Source organism: Passer domesticus, chromosome 8, assembly GCF_036417665.1.
Source record: "Passer domesticus isolate bPasDom1 chromosome 8, bPasDom1.hap1, whole genome shotgun sequence".
Classification (NCBI taxonomy): Eukaryota; Metazoa; Chordata; class Aves; order Passeriformes; family Passeridae; genus Passer; species Passer domesticus.
Genome location: NC_087481.1, coordinates 26,106,660 through 26,123,130, shown reverse-complemented (window position 1 = coordinate 26,123,130; position 16,471 = coordinate 26,106,660). Strand labels below are relative to the sequence as shown.

Here is a 16,471-nt window from a genome sequence, read left to right as displayed (position 1 = left end):
CTGGAAAGCGTTAGCCCCAGCCTTCTTGTTCCAGCAAAGTCCTATCCTTTCACTCCATTCACATTGGTTATTTTTCTCCTGACTCCAATACCCTGAGGGAGGTTCTAGTTGCCACCTTTGGTTTTTGTTATCTGAGTTTAAGGCCAGCATGGAAATGCAGGGAGTGAAACCTACGATCTCTGTATATTCCTTTCCTTCCCTGCTTATACAAATTGTCCCAATTACCCGCTTGTCCAAAATCCATCCCTTGCATCATTGACATAATCTGGAAAGTTTGGTATGATTCCACTTTAGTAGCTGTTCTGGGGTTAACCCTTCTCCTTTCCATGGCCACTTTCTGGCCGATTTTAACCCCCCACATATCCAACAATTTGATAGACCTAACTCTGTAGCGATTTCCTGCAGGAGGTCTATAAATAAGTTCTTGTCTGATGCAGGCAGACCAAACTCATTCTATTGCATTTCCAATTGTTCATAGTGTTCACTTAAAGTTTTTACTCTTTCCTGCTCGATCCTGCGTTTTCTCATTTCTGATTCCTGCCTTTTTAATTCTTGAGTGACCTGTTGGATTTTACTTTCAAGGTCCACTCCTTCTTTATTCCGGGAAAAACAAAAGGTTTTGTCATATTGGAGGCAGGCTCGATCATTGTGATCTTCGAGTAAATCTATGATGACCGGTTCCTTTCCCAAAGGCATCTTATTCTCATATTTCAGATTCTCCCCCACCCAATACGTTTTTTCCCCCATTGTCCACATTCCCAGCTGTTCGTTGTTACAGCATAACTTATTCACTTGGTAATAACCCACAAAAATTGATTCCCTTCTTCCCCCAGTCCACACAGTACAATTGCACTTATTGCATATTGGAATCTTAACAGGTTCAATACCGCACCTTTGTCTTACATGGGTTGACTTACCCATTCTGGACGCTACCTCCTGCAGGATGCAGGCTTTTCCCCCTCTTTTATACAAGCTCCGTATCAAGTGCCATTTAACCAACAGTACCTGCATGCTGTGCCTTTAGTGCAGTCTCTAGAGGTGAGTTTAGATGAAGCCTCCGCTTCACCCTGACCACCCTCGCTGCAAACTCTACAAATCCGGCTGGGGTCCCACCAATCCAAATTGTTTTGGCTTTCGGCACACGCGCTAGTCCTGAGGCACATGACTAGACTCAGGCTCATCAGGGTTACTCCGACTATCATTCCTCTGCCCCCACTCTCGCCCAGTGGGTTGCCACCAGCGGTGGGGAGAACCATCTTCTTGGCAGCAGGCGTTAGGCTCACGGAGATCATGGCTAGCCCAAGCTGCGTTTCGTCGCTTAAAAACTCCCCACGGGCTGAGTCTCACTGGCCGGCACTGCAGGGTACTTTGTTTTGTCTCCAGCACTCGACAGATAAAATTTGGGCCCGATATTGAAGCTTTCCCCTTAATCCGTTCTGAAAAAGCCTAAACCACAGTATGGAGTCTGCTTCAATCACTCGCAGCTCTGTGAGGAGCGTCAAGAATAGGTTAGTCACACGCACTTCGTGGTTAAAACAATCTTCACACAGACCCCAGGGCCTCACCCCCCTTCACAGTACGCCACCCACGTTATTTTACAATAAAAACAGCAAAATGATACAAATGGGTGACAAGGGCAGTCCGGCTCCTGGCATTCTATCCGGTCAGTCTCGGTCATTAGCGTGGTCTGCGCAGAGTTAGCTTAAGATTTCCAGGAGGAGAGACGACCTCCCACTCGGGAGTGTCCCTTTGAGATTCCACTCGTTTGACTCTGGATGCGCGCATCCAACCTTTTTCAGCGGTTTGTACTGCTGTATCTGTGGTCAAAAGAACAAGAAAAGGCCCTTCCCAATGAGGGGATAATGGTACATCCTTCCAGGTTTTTTATAAGGACGTGGTCTCCGGGTTGGACGGGATGAATGGAAAAACCCACAGGAGTCCCTTGCATTGTAATTCCTTGTTTTCTTAGTTCTTGTAGGTTTCTGTTAATAGGTACCAGATATGGTCTTATTTGCCCATCCTCAATTCTGGGGTGCCCTATCGGCATTCCATGTTCATAGGGCATCCCATATAACATCTCAAAAGGTGATATCCCTGTTTCTGAATTTGGCAGAGTCCTGATATTTAGTAGAGCTAGAGGCAGGCATTTAATCCAGGACATCTTGGTTTCTAATATTAATTTTGTTAATTGTGCCTTAAGTGTTTGGTTCATCCGCTCGACTAGACCAGAGCTTTGTGGGTGCCAAGGGGTGTGATATTCCCAGCGGATCCCCAAGGCTTCTGCCATTTGCCTTATTACCCTAGAGGTAAAATGGGTGCCTTGGTCTGAGTCGATATATTTTACCAGTCCGTATCTAGGCACAATTTCTTCTAACAATATTTTCGATACCACCTGTGCGGTTGCCCGGGAGCTAGGAAATGCCTCTACCCAGTGTGTAAGCTTGTGTACTAGGACTAGTAAACATCGGTACCTTCCTAGCTTTGGCAGATCAGACAAGTCAATCTGGACCCTTTCAAAGGGCCGATGTGCCACTGGTCAGCTTCCCATTGCTGTTTGTTTTGCTCGGTTTCGATTTATTCTCTGACATATCATGCACCCCTGTACTTCTTGCTTTGCTAATTCATATATTCCTTTACACCCAAAGAATCTTAGGAACTGATCCGCTAGCGCCTGGGTTCCCCAATGGGTCTGTGCATGTGACCTCTTCAAAAGTTTCCGTGTGTATTCCTTAGGTACTAATTCCCTTCCATCCGGTAATTTCCACTTGCTTCCATCTAACTTTCCCCCCATCTTTTTATATTCCTCAATTTCTTTTTCAGAGAGGTGGGGGGGAAATTCCCGTGTTTCCTCCTCACAAATCTCTGGGGTACTTACCTGTAGGAGTGCTGCGTGTTTTGCCTCCTGGTCCGCTAGATTGTTACCCCTTGTTTTAAACTGAGCTCCCGTTTGATGCCCTTTCACATGCACTATAGCAATGGCTTTGGGTTCCCTTATAGCTGCCAGTATTTGTTTTATCAATTCTTCATGCACTAGTCCCTTTCCCTTAGTGCTAATCAACCCCCTTTCTTCCCAGATTTTTCCAAACGTGTGAACTACCCCAAAAGTGTAGCACTGCATATAGTTCACACGCCTGAGCCGACCATCCTGCATTTAGGGACCTGATTCTACTGTTTCCCCGGTTACCCCATCTACGACAGCATATCCAGTTTTTGGCTTTCCTTCTACAACCCTGACTGACCCATCCACGAACCATTTCTCCCGTTTCCAATTTTTCCTCCTCCCAATCAGGTCTGATTTTTGTTTGCAACTGGACTATCTCAGCACAATCGTGGGTGGGTACATCTGAGGCTTCCCTATAGAAGAACTGAGCCGGGTTTTGGGCTGTTGTGGTCTTAAGTGCCAAATCGTGAGAATGAATCAGAATAGCCTCGTATTTCAGAAGCCGTGTGTCAGTGAGCCACTTCTCTGCCTTTTGTTGTAAAATATTCCTGACACTGTGAGGGGAATATACCTCTAAAGGAGCCCCCAAAGTTACTTTCTTGGCTTCTTCTACTAACACCGCGGTCACTGTAGCCTGGAGGCATGTGGGCCACCCCCTGCTGACAGGGTCTAATAGCTTTGATACATAACCCACCGGTTTCCTTGATCCTGCCCAATTTTGTGTTAACACCCATACGCAGTGTGATTACTTACATCTACAAACAGTTGGAAAGGTCTTTTTACATCTGGCAGGCTTAATACCAGAGCTACTATGAGAGACTCTTTTAGTTCTCTAAAACTCCTCTCATCCTGCTCATTCCACTTAGGTTTTTCTGTAGTTAACTTTTCATACAAGAATTTTACTTTTTCACTGTATCCCTCAATCTATTGCCGACAGAAGCCCAAAAGTCCCAAAATTTGCCTTACCTTCCCTTTCGATTGAGGTGAGGGCAGGGAGATAATCCCTGCAATTCTCTCAGGATCTAGCTTTTGCTTCCCCTTTACAAGCCAGTGACCTAAACACTTTACCTCTGGTTCTGTAAATTGGAGTTTAGTTTTTGAAACCTTTAAACCTCTATTTCCCAAAAAATTTAACAGGGCAATGGTGGTTATCCTTACCCCTTCTTCTTAGGTCCTGCAATCAATAAGTCATCCACATATTGCAGCAGCTTGGTCCCTTTTACCAGGACAAATTCACTTAAAAGTTGCTCAAGGGCCTGACCAAACAGGTTAGGTGAGTCAATACATTCCTGAAGCCGGGAGCCCCACCGCAGCTGTTTTTTACGGTTTGTCTCCGGATCTTCCCATTGAAAAGCAAAATAATTTTGGCTTTCCTCTGCCAAAGGGCATGTCCAGAAAGCATCTTTCAGATCAATCACACTATACCAGATATCCTCTGGTGAGACATTATTCAATAGGGTGTATGGGTTGGGGACCGTGGAGAACAAAGTTTTAGTCCTTTGGTTTACTGCCCTAAGATCCTGTACAAGGTGATAGCTCCTGTCCGGCTTCCGGACCGCCAGAATGGGAGCATTATGCCTTGTCATACAAGGTTCCAAGGTCCCCGTCCTAATTAGATCATCTGTTATTGGTTTCAAACCCCACCGACCCTCTAGGGGTATCGGGTACTGTTTTACCCTGATGGGGTCCTCTGGCTTCTCAATTTCTATACAGATAGGTTCCATTTCCAATTTCCCCGCCTCCCCTCCTGTATGCCATACTTTGGGATTGATTTTTCCCTCATCTTCTGAGGTCAGTTTATTTAGACTTACCACAAGCTGCGATTCCTGTGCTATCAAGCTTATGCCTAAACTTACCATTAAGTCTCTCCCCAACAGATTATAATCAGCCTCTTCTACTCCCTAAGCAAATTTTATTCTCACCTCTACATTCTTTATCACTGGTACCTTAAAGGGTTCCCCTTTTGCTCCAATTACCATCACGGAGTCTTCGCTCCTTGAACACCCCTGAGGTAAACGTTGTACCGTAGTTCTCTCTGCACCTGAGTCTACTAAAAACATTGTAGGGGTCCAATCCTAAGTTTTATCAAGGGCTCTCTTGGTGTTACGGACCCCAAATTAAAAAGCCCCTGACCCCTCTAGTCCTCCTGGAACATCTTCTCGTCTTTCATTCTTTTCTTGCACTCTCATCGGAGGTGTCCCTTCTGACTGCAGTAGCAGCACTCCGGCGCCTCCCTCTGCCGGGCTGCAGGTTTCTTCGGAGGATGCGCGGGTTTTCCCGAAGGTTTCCGAGTACGTGCCGCTTCTCCTGCGGTGGGATCTTTTTCCTGTTTCTGGGCTTCCCAGACTGCTGCTACTAGGACCTTAGCCTGCACCTTTTGCTTCTCATCCTCCCTCCACATGTATACCTTTTGAGCCTCCCGCAACAACTCTTGCAATGACCTTTCCTGCCAGTCCTCTAATTTTTCTAACTTTTCCCATATATCCTCCCATGATTTTGCCACGAATTGTGTTTTTAATAATATGACTCCTACCAGGGAGTCAGGGTTGGTACCCGAATACATTTGGAGAGTCTTCCTCAGCCTTTCTAGCCATTCAGTAGGAGTCTCATCCCTCCCCTGGCATTCCCCCAAGGCTTTCCCCAAATTCTGCCCCTTTGGCACTGCCCCTCAGATACCTTGGATAACCATGTTCCTTAGTTCTATCATCTTTTGCCTATCTTCCTCTATTTGGGCATTTCAGGATGGCCTTTGGTTGGGCCATTTAACCTCCCCGCTCCCCCCTTGCGGGTTTCTGTGTTCCCAATCCTTTATTGCAGCCACTCGTATCATGTCCCGCTCCTCAGCATTAAACAACGATCTCATAATGGCACACATATCATCATACGAATAAATGCTATTCCCCAAAAATTCATCTAGTCGCTCTGCCACCCCCAAAGGATCATCCATGATTTTCCCCATCTCCTCTTTGAATGCCCGCACATCCCCTGAGTTTATTGGTACGTTTACATAACCAATGACCCCCGGAGCAGTCAGGACCTGGCTGTCCCTCCTCGTCTTCGCTATTGTCTGCACTTTCCGGGTCTCGTGCAGCTGGCGGGTGGGGATTCTTTCCCTGTTGATGGATGTGCCCGTGCAGTGTTCTCCTCGGGTTGCGTGGGAGGAGGGATGGGGAGGGTTTTGCTGGCGCTGGCTCCTGCGGGACTTTGGGCGGCGTTGCCTGCGGTGTTACCGGGCGGTGTCTGGGGTTCCCGGGTTCGGGCAGAGGTCCGTGCATCTGATGGTTTGGGTACGGGGGAGGTAGATTCTCCAAAGGTTCCCAAGTTTTTACCAACTCCTTTCGCTGTTTACAGGCTCTAACGGGGAACAACTCGACACTAGCTTACTCCCATGTCCGAGCATATTCCATTTCCTCCTCATTAGATCCCTCCTCAAACACAAACTCTCCTAATACCCTACATATTTCCTTGTTAAATGACCCAAATATGGGCCAAAAAATACGTTTCCTGATCTCTACATCAGCCCACTTCTCCATACAGTAGCAGACTGCCTTTTTCTTAGATTTCTCCCTTCTAGTAGGGCAGTCTTCCCAGTGTTCTAACATCCATCCCAGAGGACTGTCCCTTGGAATGTCAGGAAGACCAAATCTTCCCTTTCTCCCTGGTTTATCAGGGGTTTTTTCCTGGATTTTACTCTTTTTCAACCCCATATTTTACACCTCACTTACCTTCTTTTAGGCCTATTTACTTGCAGAACTGCTTTTTGCCTTTTTTACTGGTATACCAAAAAAAACCCCATTGCTGACCTACTAATCACACAGTGAACCAAACTGCGGATATTTAGTCAACAAACTAGTGAGCTCTCTTACCTGTTCCCTGGATCCAGCGAGGTCCCGTTGTTCCTCCTGATCCAGCCCATGATCGATCAAACAACCCCCTTTTCCCCCCGCTTTCAACTTCCCAGGGCCTTTTTGGGTTGGTGTGTGTGTTCCGAACGAGCTTTCCACTCGCTTCCCCTGTGACCAACCACTTTCCTCGTGGAAGATTGGAACTGTGATCCTGGGGTCCACACTTGCTTCCTGATATGTATCACGTCTCACACACACACGATCACTCCCCCACTCAAGCACGCGATACTTACAGTTCATTTTCCTGCGTGGAGTCTTCGTGCACGTCGTTTTTACGAGTAATAATAGCCGGCTTCCACGGAGAGCTATATCCGTCCTTGAGAGCTCTGGGCCCGTTCCACTGTTTGGTTGTGGCTAACTTTCTGGCTACAGAAAAGTTTGTTTTTATCTGATTGGTTCCAATGGGTTTACCCAATCTTGTCCGGCCGCTGAAATCAGCGGGGCGCTGCCTGGACCTGGAGAGGGGACCCTGGAATCCTTATCAGATATCACGTCGGGGTCTCCAAACTGTTATAGATGAAAAATGAAAAAGAGCCAATTTTAATAAAAATATAAAAAATAAAATTTATTTTGTGACGGTAATACAGTCCCAACAGCCACCAACCAAATCGGACAGCGTATCATCCCCAGGAGGTGATGCGTGTGAACCTGAGATTGGCCTCCCTAGCACCAATTCCTCCCCGTCCACACTGACTTCTCCGAGGCAGTGGTTCTGATACGGTTTATTTCGCCCACGGCAGGATGTCTTTGTTTCTTTCTAAGTTCTTCATATTCAAGTTGGTTTCTTTCTCTGGCTTGGGCTGCACAAAGCCTCTGTCCGGGAATAGAACAATATGCTTCCCCAATTCCCGGAATCTGGCATTCAGATGGAAGTTGTTGATGGCCCTGGTCCTCTCAGATAGGTATCTTGTCAGGGCCATCATCGCTTGGGGTCACTGGGTGCAGGTCCTTGTGAATGCCCATCTCCTGTGCAGCCAGAGTTTCCTTCGAATGCAAATGTGGTGGTGCCTCTCTGTCCATTTGCCGCGGTTTCGCCATCCTGGGGAAGAATCTCCCCCCTCACCTTGTACACCAGTAGTTCATCTTAAACGTATATATTTTGATACATCTTTTATTCACCCGAATTAAGAATCATATTTATAACAATTATATATTATGTAAATATTAAAAATATGGATGCACCCCTAGAAAACAACAACATATAGAAAACACAGTTTTAAGTAGGCAAATATCTGAGGACCACAGTGTTGGACTTAATACATCTTTTCTCTTAATAACATTCATAAAAAGTGTAAATAGTGAGCCGTATTTCCCAGATATAATGAGGGCAATGCACTCACTCCAGGCACAGGGTGCAGCTGAGCAAGGACAGCCCTGGGCTGGGCTGAGAGGTGAAGCTGGCACTGCCCAGCATGGAGAAGGTCCTTTCTGCAGCCCCTGTTACAGGGGAGCCTGGGCCTTGCTGCAGACATACGGCCGCTCGTTTGAGCAGAACTCACTCCTGAATTTATCCTCAGCCAGGTACACACAGTCAGAATTGCCGAGGACAGGAACCCTGCAGGGAGGAGCAGAGGCAGGCTGGCTGCCAGGGAACACCTTGTGCCCTGTGCCCCAGGCCCTGCCCGGCTCCCCGGCACTCACCGGGAGCTGTAGCTGCTGCCGTCCCCCCAGTGCAGGCGCTCGCCCCGTCTGCGCAGCCCGAGCCAGTAATCGCCGTTCCCGCGGAGGCGGAAGAGCAAACCCTGCCCAGGAGAGAGGAGTGGGAGCTGCCCCGGCCCTCGGGGGGACCCGTGGCCGGGGCTGCCCCCGCCTGCCGGGGCTCCTTCCCTGCAAGGCCCCGGCCCAGGGCTGCAGCCCCGGCCCCACGAGCACCGAGCCCGGCCCAGGAGCACCCCCAGGCTGCCCTCAGCCACCCCACACCGCCCGAGCCCCTCACTCACCATGGCCTCCTCATCCTTCAGAATGGCCAGGGAGGCCCCGAGCTCCGAGCACCGTTCCTCAGCCTGCTCCCAGCTGCTGTAATCCCTTGACAAGTAGTAGCAGACCCCATTGTAGCCAACCCAGCCACGGGGACAGCCCAGAACCAACAGCGGAGTGGCAGGTGTCACTGGAACCTGTGCTGCTGCTGCTGCTGCTGCAGGGGGAAGAGGAGAAGGTGTGAGGATTCCCCTCTGCAGGGAGCAGGGAGCCCGCTCTGCCCCGAGGGGCTGGGCCCAGGCTGCTGCCCCTCTCTTACCTGCCAGCACAGCCAAGGCCACCCCCAAAGCCAGCAGCAGCAGCAGGAGCAGCAGAATCAGCAGCGCCGTGCCCACGGGATGGCTCCTGAACCATTGACCTGGAGCAGGAAAGAGCTGCTGGCTGCCAGAAGCAGAGCCGGCCCTGCAATCTGCTCAGCCCATGGCCAGGGAGCACAGCAGGGACCCCTCAGCCCGTGTGGCCCTCACTCAGCTGGCAGCCAGAGAGCCAAGAGCCTGGCCACAGGCAGGGACACAGCTCTGGGGACAGCCAGGGACACAGCTCTGGGGACGGGCTGCAGCAGCAGAACTGCACAGCCTTGGGGGCAGCTGGGGCTGCTGCTTCCAGCCACTGCTGGGGCCCAGCAGAGCACCAGGCCTCTTCCAGACCTCGGGAAACAGCCACACACCTGCCAGCCCTGGCCTTGGCAGGGGACACTGGCCCCTGCCTAGAGGCCCCAGGGGTGGCCCTGCACTCACCCAGCAATCTTCTGAGGTCCCTTTTGTGTTCAGTGCCGGTTGCTGATGTGCCCTGGGGATCCAGGGGCTCCCTCACACTCCCATCCCTGGTGCAGAATCCATTCTCCACATCTTCCCTCACTGCACGCTCACAAGTGGCAGCCCCCTGCTGATGCCAAGTGGCTTCTTGTGCCCCAGGCGAGTGTGGAACCCCGGCTGCTGGTCCCTCCTGGGGATGCTGGGGCTCATTGTCAATACGAATGGAGCACAATTCACTCTCCTCCTGCTCACAGCTGGCATCTCTCTGCCTGGAACAATCAGCACCTTGCTGCCGACCCATCAGGAGTGCTGACAGCTCCTTTGGGAGCTCGGCCTCGGGAGCTGCTTTGCAGCCGCGCTGCTGGCACCCTGCAAGGGACACGCAGAGAGGTCGCTGCTGGTGCCGGCCCTGCGGCAGCCCGAGGCTCAGGAGGGCGCTGCCAGCTCTGGCTGCGCTGTCCCCGCTGCCCAGAGCTGCGGCAGCAGCTGCGGAGACAAGCGCAGCCTGCGGGAGCTGCGCGGTGCCCGCAGCCCCGGCCCCGCTGTCCTCGCCGGGCTCCGGTGCCGCCTGCTGCTGTCCCGGCCTCACGCACCGGGCACAGCCGCCGCCACCGCGGGTTAGAGCCGAGGTGTGGGAGAGCTTTTGGCCGCTTTTACCAAGCAGCGTGCCGGGGAAAGCGGCGGGGAGCTCGCCTGCCTGCCGGCCGCCAAGAAGAGATCTGCCCGCTGGGGATTACATTTAATATCTGGGAAGCCGATTTGGCGGGCCGGGCGCTGGGAGAGGAGATCGGCCCTCAGTATCTGCCCGGCTGGTCGGCTCGAAAATGCCATGGGAGCCAGGAGCTGAAAACCGGGGCGAGCCCGAGGAGGGGCGGCCGACAGGGTTTGTTTTTTTTCCTGTCCCGAAAAAAAACTGCGCTAAGAAAAAGGGCCCAACAGAAGAACCGCAGCCCTGGGGAGTCTCAGCAGGCGGCTGCTGCAGCAGGGCAGGGGCAAGGGAAGACACATCCCAACGCTGGCGGTGCTTGGATTCTGTCGGCCTGAGCAGTTCAGGCACATAAAATTAATCCCAATATTCGACAATTTCCACCACCTGCTATTTTTCCCCTCTTTTCCTGCATGGATATGACCGCTCTTGGTTTCCTCCCATCCGCGGCTCCGTCACCGCCTCACCGAGCTCCGGGTGCCGCCGCCGCTCCGATCCCGGTGCACAAACTGGAGGGGGGTGGCACCAAGATCGCAGCCGGTCGCGCCCCGGAGGCGTACCCCGGCCCCGCCCCGGCTGCTCCCCGCTGCCTTTCCAAGGATCGACGCCTTCCCCGGGATCGGTTCGTTTCCCGGGATCGACGCCTTCCCCGCTCTGGCGCGGCAAAATGCCCGCCTGCCCCATGGCCATGCCCGGTGCCTTCCACTGCTCCAGCCTTGTCCCTCTTTCTCTCCCCTTCACTTTGCTCCACTTTCTCCCTGCCAGCTGGCAGCAAAGCCATTTCAGCCACTGGCACCAGCTGCCTCCTCTCCCTCGCTCCCGTTTTGCCCACTCGGAACTCCCGGAGCCGCCGTGGGGCCGGGTCCTGGTGCAGGGAATGATGGCAGCGATTCTTGGGCTGGGCCGGGCCAGGCCAGGGGCCCGGGGCAGCAAAACCGCTCTGTGCCTCTGCTGCTGCCCCTGGGCAGCCTCCCGGGCCCGCCTCCCCACCCACGTAATCGGTGGCCTCAGGGGCCCCGCTGATCCGCGGGGCACGCCGGCTCTGGGTCGCCCGCTCTGGCACGCCCGCACTGGGATGCCCGCTCTGCCGGCCCGGCTCGGTCCACGGCGCCTCGCCCCCGGACCCGGAGCTGCCGAATGGCGCTGGCACAGGGCACCTGCGGCTCGGTGTTCGCGTCCCGAGGGTTAAGACGTGCTCAGCACTGTCCCCCGCATTCCCTGTCCCAGCGGCTTGGAGCCCGGGGACACCGAGCGCCGGCACGGCCGCTTTGGGTCCCTGTCTGTGAACGGGGGAGCCCAGAAAAGGAACTCGTCAGAAACCCACCATGCCTACCCCACCCACCCCCTCCCGCAGCGAGCCCCGAGATGGGTCAGCACCGACCGCGGGTCCCACCTGGGCTGGAGCCGCCGCCGAGCTCCAGGTGCCGCCTCTCCGGGCTCCAGGTGCCGGTGCCAGTGCTGCCGCTCCGCAGTGACACGAACCCGCCCACAAACTCGAGGCGGGGGTGGCACCAAGCGCATGCTTTTGGCCGCTTGACCAATCAGCGTTCGGGATCGCAGTCACGCGGGGCTCGGAGGCGCACCCCTGCCCCGACTGCTGAAACGTCACACACCGCCTGCAGGAGTGCCTTAAAGAAGGCACCGAGAAGCTCCCGGTTTGCCATATTCCACATTGTTGTTTCTTTCCGTACAATTGCACTTTAAAAGGACTTAGTAAATGTATGGTTCCATAAAATTTGTGGCTACCGTCAGTTTTTCTCAGTGTTCAATGACATAGGGTCAACACATTTGTCACACTTCTCTAATTCCTCCAGTAAATCTATCATGCCGTTATTTCAGCCACGCTTGGTTCACATTTTCAGTGCCCTTTGGTATTAACAGCAGCAGAATAAGTTACATTTTGTAGTACCCAGAACATTACTCTGTTAATTTTGTTAAGTGTCATTTGTCTCGAGGTGTATTTCTACAGGTGTTATAAATGAGAAGCTTGACTAGGCTAATGTTCAAGCAGCAATCAATTTATTAATTAAGATGGTAAAGTATGAGCAATACAGCGCTGGGTACAGTGGGGGAAATTTTCCCTCCAACTGCACACCAATAGTTGGGGTTTACAGGTATTTATAGGGGCACTCATAAGCTTTCTCAGCAGTTTCTGTTCCAAATTTTTACATCACAATTCTATACACTATTGTGATTTAGTTTTTCTCAGGATGTATCCCAGAAAGGAGTATCCCTAGATGGTGGGGTCCAGCTTCCAAAAGAAGAGAGAAGTCTCCCGGCTGGTGAGGACCAGATTCCAGATGTGGGTCCACCTTTTAATTGCAAGGACTGTAAATCTCATACCAGTGATGTCCAGCTTCCCTTGGTCGAAACCATCAATCCTGGAGGTGATGTTCATCTTCCTTTCTCAGACTGCTTTTCAATATTTTGTTAAGGCATCGAGATAAGCATATTTCCTTTTGATATATTCTAAAGCTATAGTTTCAAAGATCCTTACTACAAGCAATATTCTAAAATTATACTTCAAAAGGTTATTATGGCAAAACTCTTTTTAGCTAGAAGCAGAAAGTTCCTGTCAAACAGCAACATCCTTAAAGCTTCAGTTTGAATGCTCCTAAATCAACTTAAGACTTAAAAAGGTTAATTGCAAACAAAGGATCGGTTCAAAGGCCTTCTCCCATGCTGTACTCCCTCAGTTATTTATTAGAATTGTTTTTATAACTGTCCCATGGTCAGTTTCCACACACATCACAACCACAGATACACAGGTTGCCTGTATGTACCTGACACGAAACACAGCTTTGTATTTCACAGGGACGACATGGATTTGCCTCTGAGAGCACAGGGGGTTAAAAGCAGAGAACTCCCAAGGGAAAGCTCTCTTGGTTTGGTCCGTGTTATAAATGAAAAATGAAAAATAGCCAATTTTGATAAAAAAATTAAAAATAAATTTATTTTGTGACCGTAATACAGCCCCGACAGCCACCAATCAATCGTAGCGTACCACCCCCGGGAGGTGAGCCGGGTGGACGTGAGGTTTGCCTCTATTGCACCAAATTCTCCTCGTCCACACCGACTGCTCCGAGGCAGCAGTTCTTATACGATTTATTTTGCCCGCGGCAGAGTCCCTTTGTCTCTTTCTAAGTTCTTCATATTCAAGGTGGTTTCATTCTTCGGTTTGGGCTGCACAAAACCTTAGTCCAGGAATAGGATAATACACTTCCCTGATTCCTGGAGTCTGGCATTCAGATGGAAGGTGTTGAAGGCTCTGGTCCTCTCAGATGGGTATCCTGTCCGGGCCATCATCGCTTGGGGGTGCACGTTCCTGTGAATGCCCATCTCCTGTGCAGCTGTGGTTGTCTTTGCATGTAAATGTGGTGGTGCCTCTGTCCATCTGCCGCGGTTTCGCCATCCTGGGGAAGAATCTCTCCCCCACCTTGTGTACCGGCCGTTTATTTTACACATATATATTTTATACATCTTTTATTTCCACAAATTACTAACCATATTTCTAACAATTCCCTCCCCTCTTTTATCAACACATTAATTCGTGGATTATTCTAAAAATTAACCCACGTGTTTTATTTTTAGGTTTTTAGTGACTCTATACATGTAACTTCCCTTTTTTAATCGTCCTGAGGTATTTCTTGGTATTCCCTGAGTTCTGACCTGTTATGCTCAATTTGCTTTCCAAATTGAGCTAGGGCGTTAGCTGCCCATTTATGTGGAGTATCCTCCTCTAATTTCATAATTTTTGACACTGGATTGGTTTTCCCTGTTGCAGGTTCTGGGCCCATTGGCATGGCTGCGATTTGCATCCCTTGTACTACTGAGTGTATCAGTCGGATAAAGCGAGGGATCAGACAGGTAGGAAGATTACTCCAGCTATGGAACAGATTATAAAGAACATTAACTTCTTCCACCACGCCCCATTAAACAGGTTGTCCCACCAGGAAGCGTTTAGGATCGAGTTCCACTTCTGGATGGGCACATGGGCCACCCTTTTTATTTCAGCTGCGAGTCAGTGGATAGTCTCCCCATAATCGTTAATTTCAATGCAGCATTCAGACTCATTGAATTTGCCACATAGTCCCCCTTCTTCTGCTAATAGGTAATCCAATGCTATCCTATTCTGGTAGACAAAGCCCTCATCTGGGAATGCTGCCTGGATAGTAACTCCAGGGCGTCTGCAGTATGGTTGGACTTTCCACCACTGCCTGGAGTCTGGTTAAACGGTTCAGGAGATATATCGGGGTACGGTAACCCCAGCTACCATCCTGAGCCCAGGTAGCAGGTCCGTAATAAAAACATTCCGCGGGCCATTCCTCCTCCCCACATTTCTGGCTACCTTCAAAAACTGGGAATTTCTTTCTTACCTCTCTCTTGACAGCCCAGGGTCTCGTATAGGGGAGCCCCTAGTGAGCTGCTTTCTGATCGAGGCAAGGTGAAGAAGGCTGGCCTGATCAACCCCAGGGTGCATGACCCCTTCCATTTCCAAGCAGCTCACTGTATGCTTTTTTCTGACAAATCCAGTATATTCCATTCGGTGCTTTCCAATTCTTTACATCCTTTGGTTTATCCCAAAAGTCTCTTAACCCCCCTAGGGACTGGAAAGCATTAGCCCCAGCCTTCTTGTTCCAGCAAAGTCCTATCCTTTCACTCCATTCGCATTGGTTATTTTTCTCCTGACTCCAATACCCTGAGGGAGGTTCTGGTTGCCACCTTCGGTTTTTGTTATCTGAGTTTACAACCAGCATGGAAATGCAGGGAGTGAAACCTACGATCTCTGTATATTCCTTTCCTTCCCTGCTTATACAAATTGTCCCAATTACCCACTTGTCCAAAATCCATCCCTCGCATCATTGACATAATCTGGAAATTTTGGTATGATTCCACTTTAGTAGCTGTTCTGGGGTTAACCCTTCTCCTCTCCATGGCCACTTTCTGGCCAATTTTAACCCCCCACATATCCAACAATTTGATAGACCTAACTCTGTAGCGATTTCCTGCAGGAGGTCTATAAATAAGTTCTTGTCTGATGCAGGCAGACCAAACTCATTCTATTGCATTTCCAATTGTTCATAGTGTTCACTTAAAGTTTTTAATCTTTCCTGCTCAATCCTGCGTTTTCTCATTTCTGATTCCTGCCTTTTTAATTCTTGAGTGACCTGTTGGATTTTACTTTCAAGGTCCACTCCTTCTTTATTCTGGGAAAAACAAAAGGTTTTGTCATATTGGAGGCAGACTCGATCATTGTGATCTTCGAGTAAATCTATGATGACCGGTTCCTTTCCCAAAGGCATCTTATTCTCATATTTCAGATTCTCCCCCACCCAATACGTTTTTTCCCCCATTGTCCACATTCCCAGCTGTTCGTTGTTACAGCATAACTTATTCACTTGGTAATGACCCACAAAAATTGATTCCCTTCTTCCCCCAGTCCACACAGTACAATTGCACTTATTGCATATTGGAATCTTAACAGGTTCAATACCGCACCTTTGTCTTACATGGGTTGACTTACCCATTCTGGACGCTACCTCCTGCAGGATGCAGGCTTTTCCCCCTCTTTTATACAAGCTCCGTATCAAGTGCCATTTAACCAACAGTACCTGCATGCTGTGCCTTTAGTGCAGTCTCTAGAGGTGAGTTTAGATGAAGCCTCCGCTTCACCCTGACCACCCTCGCTGCAAACTCTACAAATCCGGCTGGGGTCCCACCAATCCAAATTGTTTTGGCTTTCGGCACACGCGCTAGTCCTGAGGCACATGACTAGACTCAGGCTCATCAGGGTTACTCCGACTATCATTCCTCTGCCCCCACTCTCGCCCAGTGGGTTGCCACCAGCGGTGGGGAGAACCATCTTCTTGGCAGCAGGCATTAGGCTCACGGAGATCATGGCTAGCCCAAGCTGCGTTTCGTCGCTTAAAATCTCCCCACGGGCTGAGTCTCACTGGCCGGCACTGCAGGGTACTTTGTTTTGTCTCCAGCACTCGACAGATAAAATTTGGGCCCGATATTGAAGCTTTCCCCTTAATCCGTTCTGAAAAAGCCTAAACCACAGTATGGAGTCTGCTTCAATCACTCGCAGCTCTGTGAGGAGCGTCAAGAATAGGTTAGTCACACGCACTTCGTGGTTAAAACAATCTTCACACAGACCCCAGGGCCTCACCCCCCTTTCACAGTA

The 16,471-nt window shown here is 50.4% G+C and overlaps 2 protein-coding genes across 3 annotated transcripts in view; one reads left to right on the top strand and one right to left on the bottom strand.

The window, feature by feature from the left end:
• Positions 1–16,471, top strand: part of LOC135306246 (protein ecdysoneless homolog) — a 101,857-nt gene that overhangs the window by 61,885 nt on the left and 23,501 nt on the right. The gene's annotated exons all lie outside the window — the stretch shown is intronic.
• LOC135305594 (C-type lectin domain family 2 member D-related protein-like) lies at positions 6,442–16,183 on the bottom strand. Its single transcript, XM_064429331.1, has 7 exons — positions 16,082–16,183; positions 11,678–11,816; positions 9,561–9,947; positions 9,083–9,181; positions 8,787–8,980; positions 8,488–8,588; positions 6,442–8,401 (listed from the first exon to the last, which is right to left on the bottom strand). The coding sequence occupies exons 1-7, from the start codon at positions 16,181–16,183 to the stop codon at positions 8,287–8,289; spliced, it is 1,137 nt and encodes a 378-aa protein (XP_064285401.1). The 3' UTR covers positions 6,442–8,286.